The following is a 17,914-nucleotide window of genomic DNA, read 5'->3' as shown; positions in this document are numbered from 1 at the left end:
TCTTGCCCTACTTTATCCCCATTGGCCTTATAATCTGAGAAAGGTGTTGGGATAAACACAGATAAAGTACAAACCACAGCCATCTAATAGACTACAACATAATAAGCACCCCTCCTTTTCACATTTCACATAAATAGGAGTACAAAAAACACAGAAGATCTCCATCAAAGTGCTCCAGTGGCAAACTCATATTGCTCGAACACTTGGACCATTTCCACAATTGTTAACATGCGCTAAAGCTTTTTGAAATAAATACCCATATCAAAGAAGATGGAATTGGGCAGGAACTCTGTGAAATTAGGAAGAAAAAATGATGCAGTAGTCCTTCACCTACCTAGAAACCACCTGTTATACTAAAAACAATTGGCTAGGTCATTTGAAATGAATTCTGGAGAAATTGGAACAACCAACTGGTGGAATTTTGTCTCATTGAAAATGTTTAGCTGGCTTTATGAATTGTATCCCAACATTGTCTGATCCAAAATTGTATTGCATGACATGGTATGGGGTTAGGGCCTTAGGAGAGGTATCCTCATGAAAACACAATTTCTATCTTCAATGAATTTTGAAATGGCTCATGATCGTCCCTCATTCCTACTCTTCAACAAGACTTAAAGCTGGCGTTAGCTAAACACTTGATCTGTAAAGTAGTAACGTGGCCATTCGCATCAACCAGCACAAATCTGATGGACGAATTCTAGAAATTAACTATCCAGGACCAACAGAGGCAAAAACCTTCATGTAAAAGGAATATGAGAAATGGAAGATTCTGAAAAAGGCCTAGTGTTCATTTGAGATGAAAATGTCACAAACCACTATTAAATCCCTTTGCATTAAACAAGCCTTAAATTAGCTTAGACTGGAAGAGTACCATTGCCATGTATCATTGACAAAAGCTCCCAAATACAACAGTCTCAAATCAATCTCTCAAATGTGGAAAACTGGAGAGTTTTCTTCCCTACCTGGCTTTATCAAGAGGTAACATCAAACGGTGTACTCTTTCAGGTCTCTCAGTGTTATTTCATTGCAGTTTTGAGTGTTCATGGCTCAATTGTAGCTGTAAATTTGCTACTGCTGTAATAACTGTGCATTAACAAAGTGCTCCTTCAGCCACTTGATTTATAGGAAACGCGTGTCCTCACATCTGCTCATTGCACTGCACTGAAGTCCTGTTGAAAACAAGTATTTGCAAGTCCAACAGTGTTGGCTTGTGTATAGGCATTTGACATGCAGTTACCAAGAATTGCTGTCATAGGCCCAGTTGCTCACACCAATTTCCAGTTATTACCATTTTCTGGCCGGGCAGTACCATTTCAGGAGTGTCTGGCAAATGCCCATCCCATGCACCAAAAACAAAACTGTTGGCGTTGTCAATGCGTGTTAGATTTTAGGAAAAAGTTAATTAATGTTTTCTTTAATAACGTTACCCCATCTCCTCAACATCTGCTGTTCTGAGGTTTCCATTTTGATAGATGTGTAAAGGCCATTAATAGGGCCTTGTCAAAACAGGCTAAGGGCATGCATCATCTGTAGGGGGCTGCAGAGAAATCCAGAACAAGCTTATCATATTAGAGAAAGATCTGAAGACATGGTCCCAATTCCTGCCTACTCCCATTGTCCCAATATGTTCTGTGCATACCATTGATATCTCAAGCCTTGGCCCAAAGAGCAGAAACGTGCCTGCATTCTTCTGATCATTGCAGAACCTCAAACCCAGAAGATAAGAAACCTGATCAGTCACCAGACTGCTACAAAGTCCTGCCCCAATAAGAGAAAGAGCCACTGTAACCAATTGACAACGAAGTTGGCATTGTACGAAGACAGAGAATGACGATCGATCCATGAAAGCCATCACCAGAGGCAGTGCTATGCACTGGCAGGCAGGGAGTAGAAACCCCACACATCGGCGCTGCCACCATGCATGGCAAACAGCGAGGCTGCGGGGCATAACAAAGTCCCCCTGACCACTGAGGACCACAGAAATTTGGCCATACCAACCCTTTGTCAAAAGACTTACTGGGAAACGGCCCTGAATGAAGCCCATCCATGATACACAGCAAGCCTGCGTGGCAAAGTGGGCAGGGCTTAGTCCCTATTTAAGACTGTTACACTTTCCACATATTCCCAGGGAGGGAATGGACGGATTAGATTGGTTAGGGAATGGGGCCCAATCCTGGACTGGGTCAACATCTCTAAACCACCAGCCGAAAGTGTGGGCTATTCTGGTGAGGTCAGCAGCGTAGGTGAACAATGACAAACAGACCAGCAGGAATGAGCAATCCGCAATAGATTGTAGAGGTCAATTGTAGAGCAGGTGAGGTATTGGCTAGAGTGTGGAAGTCGTACTGTGCTGTTTGTGTGGCAAGTATTTAGAAAGGACAGAGAAACTGATTGAGAAGCGAATGTGTACTAAGTGAATGCAGGGTGACAAAGTAGTAGCGTGGATGAGGGAGCATTTGCAGGGAAGAAAGAGTAGTGACAGTAGAGTAGATGGTAACATAGATGGGTGGAGAGGTAATTTAGGAAGAGTGAAAGACCCCTGAGGAGCAAGTTTGTGTAAGGAGGAGAAATGGAGGTCGTTGGAGTTGGGGAAAGAGAATAGCAGGGGGAGAGGGGAGAGTGAGCATTACTGAATAGACTGAGTTACCAGAGAGTCTGGAAGATACAATTACCTATCGCATTAGACTACTAAAAAAATATATATAGAGCAGGAATAGTTAGAAAGTCTCTGAGGTAGTCTAGAAAGCCTGCATTTAGTTGTATACCTTTAGCACAAGGCAGCTATTAGACAGTAGGAGTCAACATTCGGTAGCACTAGCCACTGTTACGGATGCCTGGGTTAGGGAAGAGATTTGACACTAGATGAGCGAGTGGGGTATGGCTGTAGACCCCACACAACTTTCAATAAAATCCCTTGAACATCTGATTGTTGGCGTAATTCCTGTGCCATCTGTAACAGTCTTTCCTAGAACTACCAACTTTGCTCAGTAATCCAAGTGCATTCTTCGACACATTACTATCATATCTCCTTTTTTAACAACACACAAATAACCCTTCAGTTTGCCTCTTTTATGCACAAGTCCAGTACAAGCGATGATTCCCTATCCAGTCCAACCCTGAGAAATTCTCTTCATGGAAAGAGCTTCGTGTCAATAACTATGTAAGTTATCATACATAGCTCCAAATCGGTCTTCAAGAGCTACATTTATTTTCAGGATATTCACACAAAGGACATTTTTTAGACCGTGAAACAGCATGGAAATGTTTTGCATAGTCATTGGTTATCCAGAAAAACTGGTGTGGTGGGATTCTCGAACTGGGTTTGGAGAGCTCTGATCTATTACATGCACCGTCCTCTACTTTATCCCTCAACTAAAAATGTTTCTTTTCACTCGAGTTTCCACAGAAATTACCATCTTCTCTTGCCTATCTTTAACATCGGTGTACTTTCTGAAACGTTGACGCTCTCCTTGTGGGAAGACCTTTTCCACTGCCAGCAATTGCCTGCGTTTATCTTGGCTTGCACTTCTTCCTTGCTCCTCTTCCTCTTGAACTTACTACAAACTTAATTGCTCCAACACCTGTGAATGATCAGTTTATTGTACCCTCCCTGTCTCATTTCCCACACTACCCTTTGTCTTGGAGTAGCGCAAACGTACCCTCCCTGTCTCGTTTCCACACACTAACCTCTGTCTTGGAATATCGCAAATGTACCCTCCCTGACTCGTTTCCCCACACTACCCTCTGTGTTGAAGCAGCGCAAATGTATATTGTGACGACTGCAATTCAAAATTAATCAGTAGTAAATAATCTCTGCACTACTGCACATCCAGACTGCCTACTGCACAATCAAGCCATGGCAGTGTCAGGTGAGCACACGAAAATGCTGTGTAATATTCGATACAACATTTATAATCTAGAGAATTGGTTTTACCGCCGTTGGAGAAATATTTGGGCTCATTTCATTATTGCTACTTCTATGTCTAATTATTGATAACGCATGTCCGCAATACCTGAGCATTTAACACATTTTATTTGTTTAGAACCTTTGGGTAAAGCATCCATTTGCTGCAGCCAAGGGCCATGAAACGATGATGTTATGCTTTGTCAAAACTGTTTTCATTGGTACATTCCTTTCATTCTTTTTTAAAAGAAATCTTACAATCACATAAACTAAGATTTTTCATTACACACTTTCCCAAACATTTAGCAAAGAAAATTTCCAAAATTTGTTGCCAAAGAAATGGAGAACATGTATATTGAAGAGTTGCGGTCATCTGTGAACTTGCTAATGGCAAATTTGGAAAGTCTTCCAGTTTCAAAAGGGGGTCCAGAATTCAAACTCCAAAAATTGAAACGCTCCCAAAATGCAGCCTTTTTGGACATTGGTGATGAGAATGACTCTCAGCTTTCAAAATCTGATGTGGTCCTATCATTCACTTTGGAGGTAAGAGCTATATCGTGTTTTGTACACTAACGTTGATGTTGCATAATGTCTTCTCTTGTTGATGTGCAGTTAAAAATGTGACTATGCTGGTCAGTACCTCTCATATATAGGATCCATTGTTTAAAAGATCTTGTTACACTATGAAGTGATTACAAGTGTCAAGCAGGGTACCAGAATAACGCAAAATATGCACCGTCAGTTGTTAGTTAAATATGTATTGTTTGTATGGTGTAGAACGGACACATTCAAATATATTGTAGTTGTGAAAACTGAAATAGAAACCCCTTGTTGAAAGAAAAGGGGAACTGCCAAAAGCAGAGAACATCACAGGATGGGAAGCTGCACTCTGGGGACTGGTCAATAAGGCACATTTTCGCCAGCACAAATGCTTACTTCAACAAAGAAGCATATTGTTTATTGTGCACAAGAGCACAGGATCTCAGCTTGGTGGCCATTTTGTTCGGTATGCATAATTTGGGTTAGGGCATGTTGCAAATCTTTTATTTCAGAGGATAGGTCCCAAACGGACAGTTTTTCCTCACGTAACTGATGAGTCTCCCTCCACCGACATTTCAACACCATTTGATATGTTTTAGATCACATAGTGGGAAGCACATGAACATACTTGAAACTTCTAGGACAGCAGTGAGGCAGTGGAAAGCGAAGGCATTACATCTCAATTAGTTCATTGTGCTTAGGCTCTACCTACACATAAAATCATAGCCTTCAAGCAGACAGATAAGTTTGCAGCTGTGGTGGGGTGAACTTGGTTAATGTAATAGAACCTATTGTGCTTTGAAGCATGCAATGCTGTTAAGAAACAAAAGGAGAAGTATTAAGAATCAGCACCTGAGGCAGGTGTGGCAGGTTGTTCAAAACGCAGGCTGAATCTCCCTCCCGATCCAAGCCAGCGTTTTGAGCAAGCTCACCACTTCTCGCCCCGCCTGGTGTCTTCCTTTTCTCCCTGCTACTTCCCATTCCAACGCTCTGCTCCCACAGCCCCCAATTACCTTTCTGTATTGTGGTGGCACCCTGCTCCTCACCACTTGCCTAGCTGCAATGGTAATGGAAGAGGGGCGCAACAGAGCCCTGCTCTCCAATTCCCTGGTGGCTTTCTTAGGTGCGTATTTGTGTGAAGCAGGCCACATGCTCCCCACAACACATTACTTCAGACAAATGCATTCCTGTCAGCACCCCTGGTTGTAAACCTGGGTTGCTAATAGCAACAATACCCCCTCCTGAGGTCTTATCCATCCGGTCACGGCATCGGGACCCATAGTTAAGGCCTTACCTTTACCCAAGCCCTTACCTTGGTCCCTGAGCCATTACAGCTAATGAAGTCTGTGATAGATAGGAGGTGTTCTTTCTTAATTATACTAATTATTCTTTCTAACTCTGCAATTCAAGGGTGTCATTCCTGTTAAATATTGTGTTCGTTTTACCTTCTTGTTTCCATCATTGCAGGGCACTTGCCGAAATGGTGTCAGTCCTATTCTCTGTAACTGGAAGATCTGTGCATTAATGACTTGCCTGTGCACAGTGCATGGCATTAAAGTTCTGTTTTGCGTGACAGGAGTTACGTGCTTGTATTTAGCTCCCCAAAATTAGGTTTTAGCGTCTGCTAGCACATGAAATATCTGCCATGTGAGAGTGCGAGGAGCGCTGAATCAAAAGTCATAATTGTACCTTCCTTTTAATGCAAACTGAAGTTATGTTTTGAACGCAGGACTAGGATGACCTCATTAAAAATTACTTATTTGATTCAGCAACTTTGCAGATCTGTTAAATGGAGCAGAATGCCAAAAATGATAACTAACGTGCTGTCTTCTGAATTATGGCAAAATACTGCAAAGTGCTTGGACTTGAGGCAGGATGTGATCTTGAGGCTTTTGGATAGTAATGACTTTGTCTTAAGGACCTTTTTTAATTTGTATCATTACTTTATAGACTTACCAGTAATGGACTGGCTCATATTATCAGAGAAAAAAATTGGTTTGTTTTCCCGCCCAACATCAATGTTCTCAGCAAAGTGGCCAATGCATTTTATGTAACTATTTTAACATGCAAGTGTTAAGTTTGAATGTTTCCGTATATAAGATGGAGAGGCCATATTTCTGTACACCACTCATGGTGGGGCTTCAGGCAAAAACGGTATCGGAGATATGTTCTGGGCACGGCATCTGGTAGAGATGGACTTTAAGGTAGGTTCGGATCCAGGTGTTCTGGGTAGGGCTCCGACTGTACTCTTGACTGATCTTAATTCTGGTTTGTGATGTGGGCATGATGGTTTTGGTCCAGGTTTAGCTTCAGGCATGACTGGTGTCTCGGAATTGCTGGTATCTGGGATTGGCTCCTGGTTTGGGAGCTTCATAGAGCTGCGTTTCGGGCTGGCCAGGTTCCATTTCTGAGCTGTGAACTGGACTGGGCTGGCCTCAAAATAGGAATCGACTTTGAGATCCATGGTGTATGGAAAAGGACTGGCTGCAGACAGGGTTCAACTCAGGACTTGAGTTTCTGTTCAAGCTGTGTTCTAGCTGGACTCTGGTTAGAGCTCTGCAAGGCTAAGTTCTGGATCAGGGGTGGACTCCAATGAAAGATTGTATCACAGTTGCCTCTTGGATAGTTACGCTTTCTGTGAGGCTAGGGTTTGAGAACCACCAGTTTGTTCTCTGGACAAAGATGGGATCTGGGTGGGATTGGAGCATATTTGGGGTGGAGGTCCAGGCTGAAGTCCAAGCATGGCTGCTCTGTCGGCTGGGTTCCAAGCTGGTAGGACGTAAGGCTTTCCTTCAGATGTGACTGTCTGATGGATATGGGTGGGCTGCAGAAAGCAGTGGTCTGTAAACAGGACTGGGGCCTGGGCTTTGCATTGGCTCTTGCGAGGTAAATACAACACAATTTTTCCCAGTATCCACATCCAAAATAATTATTTTCATCATATTATACATTAATAACAAGGAGATTCTGCAGATGAAGACCTTGAGGCTGTGCCTTCTCCACTATGGTTGACAATCTTTGGAACACATGACCAAGGGAAATCTACATGTTACAGGACCATTTGAAATGCAGGACAAATCTAACCCTAGATTTTCAATACTTAATAAACAGAAATGAGGCAAAACTCAAAACAGCAGGAACAGCACCTGTCACTTAACCAATGCCCAGACACACCCTAGCATGGAATTTCAACCTGCGGCTCTCCCGATGTTTTGCACTATGCCTTCTCCCGACTTCTCGTTTTCAAAGCACCTAATGGTAGTCGGAGAAAGATACCAGTGACTTCAGAGGTCCACATCTTTGGGCACCACTAAATCTCTGCGAACACTCCCTGTTCTTCTTTAACATCGGAAACGCAACACAGGACATCAGCCAGCTACAACCATGAAGACGTTCAACCCTTCTCACCACAATGCAACCAACAGCAACATCATAAGGACATCCTGCAGCACCAACTACTCACCCTATTGGCAACCCCTACGTTTCTCCACCTTACCACACGCACTCTCAAACTAGTTCACTTCACATGGCTTTTTAACCCCTCCCCCAGACTTCAAACCTTACAGCTCTAACGCCAATGGACACACCCTTCCGGTCAACGCAAGCCCACACTTGAAAGCATGAGTATGCCTCTCTGGACACAGCTTTCTAGGTGTGATGTGTTAGGAGCATTAAGGGCTCTGTCACACATGCAGACCTCGGGGCACTTCCGACCTACACCATCAACACAAAGCACCAAATCTAGCTTTTTTCCTTTCCTCCATCTAACCAAACCCACCTGCTGGCCTCCAGACCTGCCAGAGCACCTGGAGAAAATTCAACGGGCAGCGGCGTCAATCCTAGAAATATGAAATGGCATTTGCCTCACAGTAGAATTGCGACCAACCTAAATGCTTTTAAACTGGTGTTAATTAATTTTTAAAATATTGCTAAGCCACTCAACTAGGGTTGCTTGCTAGGTCTACACAGGAAAGGCCTAAGATGGCTTGTCTCACTATTCTGATGGTGTGCAGTACCTATCAGCAAATAACAAGGCCCAAACCCCTGCTCAGATTGGAGGTCCGGAAAGCCTGGCGGGTTATTAGCAGAGAGCACTGTAAGGAGGTGGCTGCCCCCTGACACCTGCTGTCTGCTACATGGCCAGTCAGTCCTTGTGACCTATGGTGGCAGACGTGGTTTGACATGAACCCACACTCAGTCCTTCTCTGGCTGTCTTTGCTATCTGAAAGGGTTTGCATAGATTTGGAACCTGGACCCAAGCTTACTTTGCTAATCCATATTTACCCTTTGTCACAGGTTGCCACTGTACACTGTTATCTTATGTTAGGTTAGTCTTTTATACTGCCACATCACTACAGTAGTGTTCTTAAAGTGCTGAGCCCCGTCCGGGTAACAGTGACTTGCGACCCTGCCCAGGGTGACTACCAGACTCTGCTCTGTGGGTTGAATTGGAGTAGGAACGCGGTGCCACTGTTTACATGTATGTTCCCTTTGAGTGAAAACATGAACCATCGCTTTCAGCATTTCTTGAATGGCAGCACTTTTGATTTGTAATTTCATTTTTCTATTCTGTAAAGAGAGTATGCATTAAACTTTCGACAAGCTTCAGAAAACCGAATATTTAGATAATTAAATCATTTATTTTTTCTTCTGTCCATCAGTTGAAAAGAAAGCAACGTGTAGGAAAAATAGTGCCACGTTAATATAATTCTGAAAGCGTGCTAGAGACCCAAGCTACTCCTCACTGATGACGCCCAACAAGGCTGAAACATGTCTGGGGATGCTTGTGGTCTCGTGCAGAAGGGATGTGACCTAGCCGTTTGGGCTGGACTACCCCTTTGGGGGTGGGGCCAAGCCTGATTTGCATATGGTCTTTCCCCTTCAGTAATGGAGAACGATGGTCTGGAGGGTTGCCCGGAGCAATGGCAGAGGTTAAGATTTATTCTAAACCTTCCAGCCATCATCTCTTTTGTTTTGCTATTGTTGTCCATTGTCATTTTTGATTTGACCTATTTTAGTGGAAGGGCCTAAGTGACCGTGGCACCTCTTTTGATGTGCTTACCTTTACACAGATTGTGGTGATGGAAGTGCAGGGTTTGAGGTCGTTGGCTCCCAATCGAATTGTTTATTGCACAATGGAAGTGGAAGGTGGCGAAAAGCTCCAGACAGACCAGGCCGAGGCCTCCAGACCACAGTAAGTGCTTTCCTATTTTCAATTTATGTTTAATTGTTGTATGGTAATCACTTTTTTATAAATGCAATACATTAGTAATATCTTAAATTTTGTAGCTTCATTTCCAGGCAGATTGGGTGCGTTTTCCATTGTTTTTCTCCAACTGTGACTATTCTAACTAGGTATGATGGGAGTTGTAGTCCAAAAGATCTTGCATGCCAAATGTTGTAGACCCTTCTCTAGCTTTGTGTTCTTTATATCACATCCTATAGAGGCAAGCTATTTACCCATATAGTTTTCAAGTTTTCACAGGTTTCTGCATTTCTTTGGAATTTATTATTTTCCAAATTTCAATATGTAATATGCCTTTGTGTTTTTTTTACCATTCCAGCAATGTAAACAATAATTATTTCTACATGTGTTGGTCTCCTGTGTGGGCACCTTATTCCAGATCGCAACCTAGTGTCCATTTCCTCCCCATCTGTATGGAACTTGTCAGGATCTGAGCAATGTCGCTGCTCTGTGAATGAGGCCATGCCATTTAATACTGATGCTCCTTTTTCTGTGCAGTGCTGCTCTGGCCCTTCTTTTCATAATCTCAGGCAGAAAATGCATGTGAAGGGTGTTACAGCCTTTTGCTGCTACAAGGGCCGGTTTTACAGCAGACCAAGGTGAGTGGAACATTGCTTGCGGATATGGGCTACGTATGAACTACCCTTCGGAAAATGCATACGCTTTTATTTTTGACCTTACCTGGTGGGAGCAGAACATTTTGCATCCCAAAAAGAAAATAAATACATTGAAAAGGAATTTTAAATAGGCATCTGTCAGATGTGTCACGTATCGGTTATACTTCTACGTCCCGTCCCCTTTCCTCCATACTTATGGGGCACTCCTCCGTCCGGTGGGACGGGACCGGACCCTTTGCAAAAGCATCAACATTTTGCACAAATGTTGTCCTTCCTCTTTGTTACGCGGGGTACCGCACGCAGCCGTAACCCCGCCCATCTCAGCTCCGCCCAGCGTCCATCAGTCCTTTTCTCCGCTCGTTCGAGACGCACTTGCATCTGTGGAAGGTTTTTTCTACCTATTTCCTCCTCTCTGGCTCTTGCTGGCGATCGTTTAATAGTCCGTCTATGCCGTTTCAGCTAGACTTTCCGAATTGTTCTTCCTGTCAGCGACGCTTCGCTAAGGTGGATTCCCATCCTCTTTGTTTAGAGTGTTAGGGTTATGACCACCGGTGGGACTCGTGTTTTTATTGCGATTCCCTTTCGGTCTGGGCGCCTCAACGTCGGTTAGAGCGGTGGGAGGAGGTGTTCCAGCGCACTCGCCTTAGGCATTTTCAATCCTTCATTGACGAGAAGAAGAGGTGCCCTGTGAGTTCTTTACTTTTTAGGGCACCTCAGCTAGAGGACTCCTTCCCGGGGTCTTCCTGGTCTGGGAGGAGCGTCGTCTAGGCCTAAAAAGTGTACCAGAATTTTCTCTGAGGGTCTCCGTAAGGGGCCTGTTGATACTGGATTACATTCCGAGGCCCCTCCTGTGGGGGCTGTTTGTGGGCCCAGTTCTACTGAGGCATGGGGTAGCGGAGCTTGCCCTGAGGCCTCCTTGATTGGAGCTTCCCGTAAAAGCACCATGGTGCGGCCCGAGGCCTCGGTTGAGGTTGCGGATACCAAACAGAAGTTCGAGGCCCGGAGTGAAGAGGCTTTTATCGGACTCTGGTCTGAGGTCCCTCGTTTAGAGGTTAAGGTGACCAACAGTTCTGAGAGGCCTGTAAAGGCCTTGTCGGTGAGAGATGTTCCTCATCGTTCCCGCTCGTGCAGTGACTCCAGATCTGTTGAGGGGGCAAGGAGTGAGGTTTTGAAAAGTAATTCCTCCTTTACCGGCAGTGCTGAGGTCCTTCCTGCGAAGGCTAGTTTGGCTATTAGCATGTCACAGAAACATCCTAGGCCACACAGTACCGGCTCGGCTGAGGTTCCTTGTGTTAAGGCTAAAATGAAGACCTCTGACCCACCTGTGGGCACCCCTGCCTCACTTCCACACGTGTCGCAGTTCGCCTCGGGTGCTGACAAAATGGTGGCAGTTCCTGACGAGACCACACCGGCCATTTTGGATACATCCCTTACAACTATGCCATCGGCCTTAGGTGTAGGGGTTGGTTCTGTGGGTGAACATCGGTTTCCTTGTTCACATCCGTTTCATCCAGTTTATGACTGGAACGCTTGGATGCCCCTACCGCACAATGTCTCACTGCCTGCGGCATCGGCACCCTTGATTTATGTGGACACCACTGGGGAATTGCTCCTCTCGTGAGCGGCCTCCTCCGGTCGCCCCTAAATCGGCGGCGGAGGATGCCTTTTTCGGCAAGTTTCAAAATCGTATGCATTCTGACCCTATGAAGGAGTACTTTCGAGGCTTGTTTAGGGAGATATGCCCGCCTGCGCCGTCGGTTCCGCCGATGCTGCCTTTGCCTGCGGGACCTCCCCCGACTCTTCGACCCCTGCCTCCGTTGTCCCCAGTGGACAAGGTCATTGTGGTGCGCGATGCGGCTCAGCCTGATCCGGACCTGTCGGATGACGAACAAGGCGATCAGGACAGCGAAGACCAGCCCCGCTCTATCAGAGCTTTTCACGACCGGGTGCTGGACATGTGTCTGTTGGATGTCCCAGTACCCGAGGCACCCGCTCTGCAGGAGGTGTGCTTTCGGGGGCGTTCACCTTGTCTCCTTCGGAGCGCACCGGCTTGTTCTTGCAGAAAGACGTTTTGGCCGAGGTCCGCAGAGTCTGGGAGAAACCACACTCTGGACTGTTTGTCAACAAGAAAATTGACGTGCGCTACAGGCTCCATTCTTCGGAAGAGGTGACCTTAGCGTCATGTCCGCCCCCTCCTACAAGGTAGGAGGGGGGCAGACACTTTGCAATCCAGGCCTGCGGCATCCTCTTCTACGACTACACAGGTCCTGGGCAAAGAGGACAAGCTTCTTGACTCCCTTGGGAGGAGGATTTTTGCTAACTCAGCCCTGCAATTACATCAAGCCAATGCAGAACTGGTGTTAGCGGGGCGAATAGGAAAATGTGGAAAGGTCTGTTGGAGTTTGAGGAGTTTATTTGCGCTGAAAAGCTTGAGGATTTTAGGGTGGGATTGTTGGATGCCAGGGTCCTGGCACAAGATCTGCTGGAGGCTGCAGCGCAAGGCACGGGGCCTTATGCTTGGCATGGATACCTCTCGTCAGGCTTGGCTGCACGCCACCAAGTTCTCTAAGGAGGTGCAGGATAAAGTTTTGGATCTGCCCTTCGATGGCAAGGAGCACTTTCATTCAACAACGGATGTGGAGCTGACCAAAACGAAGGACAGCACTCAGACCACCAAGTCCTTGTCTGTCCTGGTAAAACCACCCTTTAGGACTTCGAGATTATTGTCGCAGACTGGGCCATCCTCTGGTTTAGGGGCTTTCTAGATCGAAATTCCCACAGGGTTGACACCCCTTTGGGAAATTCCCGCCGAAGGCAGCAACGGAGTCGTTTTTTCTCCCGCTCCTCCGCCTCCTCCTTAGGTTCAGGTGGTGCCGCCACCGAGAAACCAGCTAAATGAGGGTTTTCTGTGCTTGCGCGAGGCCCTTGTGGGAGGACGCATTGCGTCTCATTGGGAGGTGTGGCAGACCATCACAGAGGACTGGTGGGTCTTGTCAGTCGCTCGGGAGAGCTTCCACCTACCCCATCCCCCTACCTCACCCATCAATCATCCCGTCCATAAATAGTTGCGCCTCTTGTTTAAAGAAAAAAAAAAAGAATTTTGTAACTGTTTAGGACCTTCATATTCCAAGAAACAATTTTAATGTCTGATCATTGAGAGAATTAATTCTATTGATCTAAAAATCCATGCACTCCCATTTGCTTCCTATTCCGCCTTTCATTTTCTCTGCCTCCATTTCACCCAACCTTTGATTTGTAGTTTCACAAAATTCCCTTCACGCTCTCCATTGAAGTTCCCATGATTGAGGTATTATAGCCTTTGCTCTGCGAGGTCCAAACCTTTTTTGTCTGAGCTTCTATTTGTTCACTAATGCCAAAGATTTTTAAGTTGAACAATCTAGGTCTATTCTACAGTTCATTGAAAATATTCCACTGAGATCTACATCTCTCCTTAGCTTATGTAATTGGTTTACTAGTGATATCGGGACAATCTTCAACATTGGAAATTCTCTGTTCCAATAGGTCCATGTACAAGAGCATCATATTAGGTTACTTACCAACCCACCCTTTAGACTCACAGAGACAGACATTTCTTCCTTATCACACGTTACACGTTGCCGCAAGCATGAAAAGCGCTTTCCATAACTAGGTTGTATTGAATCACACTATTCAAACACGGGTGAGACGCTTCGTTATTTCCTGTTTCATTGGGAACGGTTAAGCGGGATGAGCTTCTTCGTAGTAGTTCTGATGAATTCCGCGTTTTACTTTACTGCTATTAACTTAACATGTTCTGCCAACAAAATATATATATGTTTTACTTGTGGTCTGATTGAGGCTCCGTGAAGTTGGCTACCAGTTACTACTTTAGGGCAGATGCATAGCCAGGATTGTCTTACATGCAGGGTCTGACACTAATGTAGTTGGGCCCACCGCAGTGGCATTAACATCAGTAAATGCCCACACAGTGCTGGTGAGTGGGCATTTACAGATTTTGGGTGGGCGTTGCCCGCTCAGGCCCTACCCTGTCTATGCCGCTGGTTTAGGCATAGATACTACGATTTACTGATTGCATGAAGAATTGGGAACTCCAGCGCACAATAGGGGAAGAGTCAGCTGAGGCACTGGCTGCTATGCCATCTTATTATTCGTTATGGCTTTTTTGAGATGCATATACATGGCAATACACTAGAAGAACCACATTCCTTTTGAGTTTTTTGGATTAGCTTAGGTCATGTATTATTACTGTTTCTTTGTAGGTTTCTTCATGGTTCAAACTCAAGGCACAATATTTACCAGACAGCCTTGAAATAGTGAGTACACTAAAAGAATTTTAGTTATTTTTAGTCTTTCATTATAAGCTAATAATTAGAATTCCTAAAACCCATTGGTCGTTTCATGTGCTTTGAATTATAGGACGACGGAGTTGCCTGGAAAAATTGTGAAATGGAAGTATTTCTGAAGAAAAGGATCAAGTCCTGAGGAAAACCAGCACAATAATGGAAACATGGTTGAGACTAGAATAGGAAGATTAGGAGACGCCCCTTTATGAGCTCATCATAGAAGACGAACATTTTCAAGCTAACACATTGGGCCTCATTAGGGGTCTGGTGGTAACCGTCCCGGTTATACCGGCAGGTTGCCGCTGGCCTTTAATGATTTACCGGCACCTGACTTCCCGGTAACACCGGGGATTACAACCCTGGCAGGCCAGAAAGTCAGGCGCTGGTAAATTGTAAGTCCCCATTCCCATAGAGTCCTAGGACTCTATGGGATTGGGGACCACAGAAGTACCAGCACCGTTAGTAACGGTGCTGGTGCTTCCATAAAAACTCTGCAGGCGGGTGCCGTTCCGCCCGGCAGGTCTGACCTGCTGGTCTGGATGACACCGACCTGCAGAGTTGTAATATGCTGGTCCGGAAACCACGCTGCTGGCAAGCTTACCAGCACCGTTTTTTCCGGACCAGCATAGTTGTAATCAGGCCCATTGTCTCTTCTAGTAGACCGTTGACAGTTAATTGGATTGATTTGTTTACTATCATGTCTAACAGAATAATGATTATTTAGTTGAATTCGATCTATTGTTGTTTGATTTAGTTCAAACCATCAGTACTTGATTATATATTTGAGAATTCAGTCGATTGTACTTTGTTTTGCACTTTATCTTTTATTTCTCAAATTTGAGATTTGTATTGTGATTTTTCTTTTTTTTTTGCATACACTTGTATTTTCCTGTATTTGTGTATTGAGCATTCTTTTCACATATGTGATGAATTGTGTTATGGGGATTCTGTTTATCATTAACATTTGGATATGTTGGTTTAGTTCATTTGATTTTTGTAAAATATTTTTTCAATCTTGACACGCATTTGTGATCCTTTTGAATTCATAACATTGAATCGTTTATTTTCTTATCCAAGCTTAGGCTTGTGGCTTCTAAATTCTTTTGGCTGATATCCTGAGGCAGTTTTACCTGCTGGATGTCCTTGTAGCCATTTATGAGCTAATATCCTTGTAAAAAAGAGTGAAGTGATTGGACCTAGTGTTGTTAATGTGGTCGGCCATCAAGCCTCTACTACTAACTTCTGACTGGGGAGGAAAATCGGAAGCCTGCCATGCTTTATTTTTGCATCCTTTTCCCCAGTAAATCCTAGTTTTCTGTTACGGATATGGTAAAGTCTGTGGAGGAGGACCTCTCTGATATATTTTGCCAAGAGCCTCTTCTGACTCCTTAGAACTGCCAGATTGTCTACTTTGCACATGCTTTCCTTGCTTTTTGCCCTTATTCTGAAAGGTATGCCAATCCTATGCTCTCTTCTGTTGGGATATATGTTTCTGGAGTATTTACCTCTGGGGAATTCTGGCTGCTGCTTGCAGTTTGTCTCCCAATTGGAATTCGGAAATAACGCAAACATCATCCTGATGCTTAGACACTAAGTTCTCACGATTTTGCTGCTAATTTGAAATAGTGCCAACTTCAGTATGCATAAGGATCCCTTTATCTCACTGCTGGATAGCTCCACAGGAGGAAGCAACTTATCAAGGAAGAGATCAGAGTTCTGGGCATGGTTGATGGTCTGACTTAGTCTAATGTTATTGATCAAATATTTGGGTGTAAGTTTGCAAGCCAGTTCCCCAATTATAACCGATCTCAAATTTCATTTTCCTAGCTTTAATTAAAAGTTCTTAGGGATTCTGGGTTGCGTTTTGGAACATTTCGTTGACAAACCGGAAGCCTATGAATATCTGTCCCCTAGATTATTTATAACGGTTAATGGAGACACTTTCTTGAGTAGTTCCTTCAGTTGTGAGGCACTGTTATCTTATTCTGTAGCATCTCCACTGGTATACAAATATTTCTCTTAAACCCTTTGATTGCCCTTACAGTGAATATGTATAGCCTAAGAAGAAAGTAGGAAGTCTTGCTTTGCTCAAGGGCCATGTATAAAAAGTACTAATAATGTGGTGTGCTGGGCAGTAAATCCTGTCAGTGGCCTATTTAGGCTTTCTGCTGCCCTAGGCCCAAATAAGTGCATGCCCCGCCAACTTTACTCCACCTCTGCCAGACTTTGCACCATCACCAGATTCTTCCCCTTCAACAAACTGTCCGCGTTGTCCAAACTACACCTATTCACCCCCATTGGAACCCCCATTTTGGCTCCATAACATTATAAGGATGTTTTTATGATTGCAGGGATCAGAAAGTTATTGCTTCCTGTGACGAATCATGTATTGTCCACACAAAGACCCTACCTAAAATCTCCTCCCAGGTGGCCAGGGGAAGGAAGCTGCTACCTGATCCTAACCCTGGGGTGGTATTAGCCGGGACGATCACCAGGGAGGAGAAGGGCCCCACAGGAATTGGAGGATTCAGTTGAGGGAGACGCAGTATTTGTCTTCCGCAAAGGGAGAGATTTCTGTAATATCAGAATCTGTAATGACATGTTGTGGGAGTGATTTTTACCTTCCCAAAACTATCCATCTTGTACATTGTGAAAACTGTCATAATCAACAAAGAAAACAGAACATCTAATACTCTGGCTTCTTATGAATCTGATTCTCCCTTAAATCTGAATCAAACTTTTATCAAGTTGCCCGCATTTATAGTAGGCAACACTCTTGTAATCAACAGGAGAAGGATAGTTGGTGGACATCTGAACATTAAGAGCTTAAAGTCATATGAAGCGAACTCTCCTTTAAATTCGAACCAATCATGGAGCCCTTTGAAAACTCATTTTGATGGTGTAATTAATGATAAGAGTGAAGTGAGTAAAGTTGAAGACAATATTCAAAATAAAAGATGTAATCTGAACATTGGAGACTTGAAGTCCCACAATGCCCAAAGTATTGGGATGAGGAAGAGGGATTCAGAGGCACTAGACTGCAAAGTGCAGTCTAGTGGTTCTAATGACCCACACCTGAGCAGGACATTTGAGTATATAAGACCCCTCAGGTGCAGGCCGTTAGAAGTAGGAGGTGGAGTGGTTGCAGAGAATCAAAATTGCAGTGGCAGCAGAGGAAGAATGGAAACGGATGCCAGAGCTGCTGCTATCGTTGGAGCGAATGACTGTCCAGAGAGGGTCTCTAACTTTGATGACTAATGCAGAG

At 44.4% G+C, this 17,914-nt stretch overlaps 1 protein-coding gene across 5 annotated transcripts in view; it reads left to right on the top strand.

Annotated features, from left to right (window-relative positions):
- CADPS2 (calcium dependent secretion activator 2) overlaps window positions 1-17,914 on the top strand; it is a 2,822,196-nt gene that overhangs the window by 430,983 nt on the left and 2,373,299 nt on the right. For all 5 annotated transcript variants that reach the window (XM_069629098.1, XM_069629097.1, XM_069629096.1 and 2 more), the window contains 2 exons: window positions 4,211-4,447; window positions 9,517-9,638. In XM_069629098.1, coding sequence (XP_069485199.1) covers window positions 4,211-4,447; window positions 9,517-9,638 — 359 coding nt within the window. The remainder of the gene's footprint in view (window positions 1-4,210; window positions 4,448-9,516; window positions 9,639-17,914) is intronic.

The sequence above is a fragment of the Ambystoma mexicanum genome, chromosome 12 (genome assembly GCF_040938575.1).
Source record: "Ambystoma mexicanum isolate Mex_15411 chromosome 12, UKY_AmexF1_1, whole genome shotgun sequence".
Classification (NCBI taxonomy): domain Eukaryota; kingdom Metazoa; phylum Chordata; class Amphibia; order Caudata; family Ambystomatidae; genus Ambystoma; species Ambystoma mexicanum.
The sequence above is the reverse complement of the archived record's forward strand: the minus strand, read 5'-3'. Positions and strand labels throughout refer to the sequence as shown.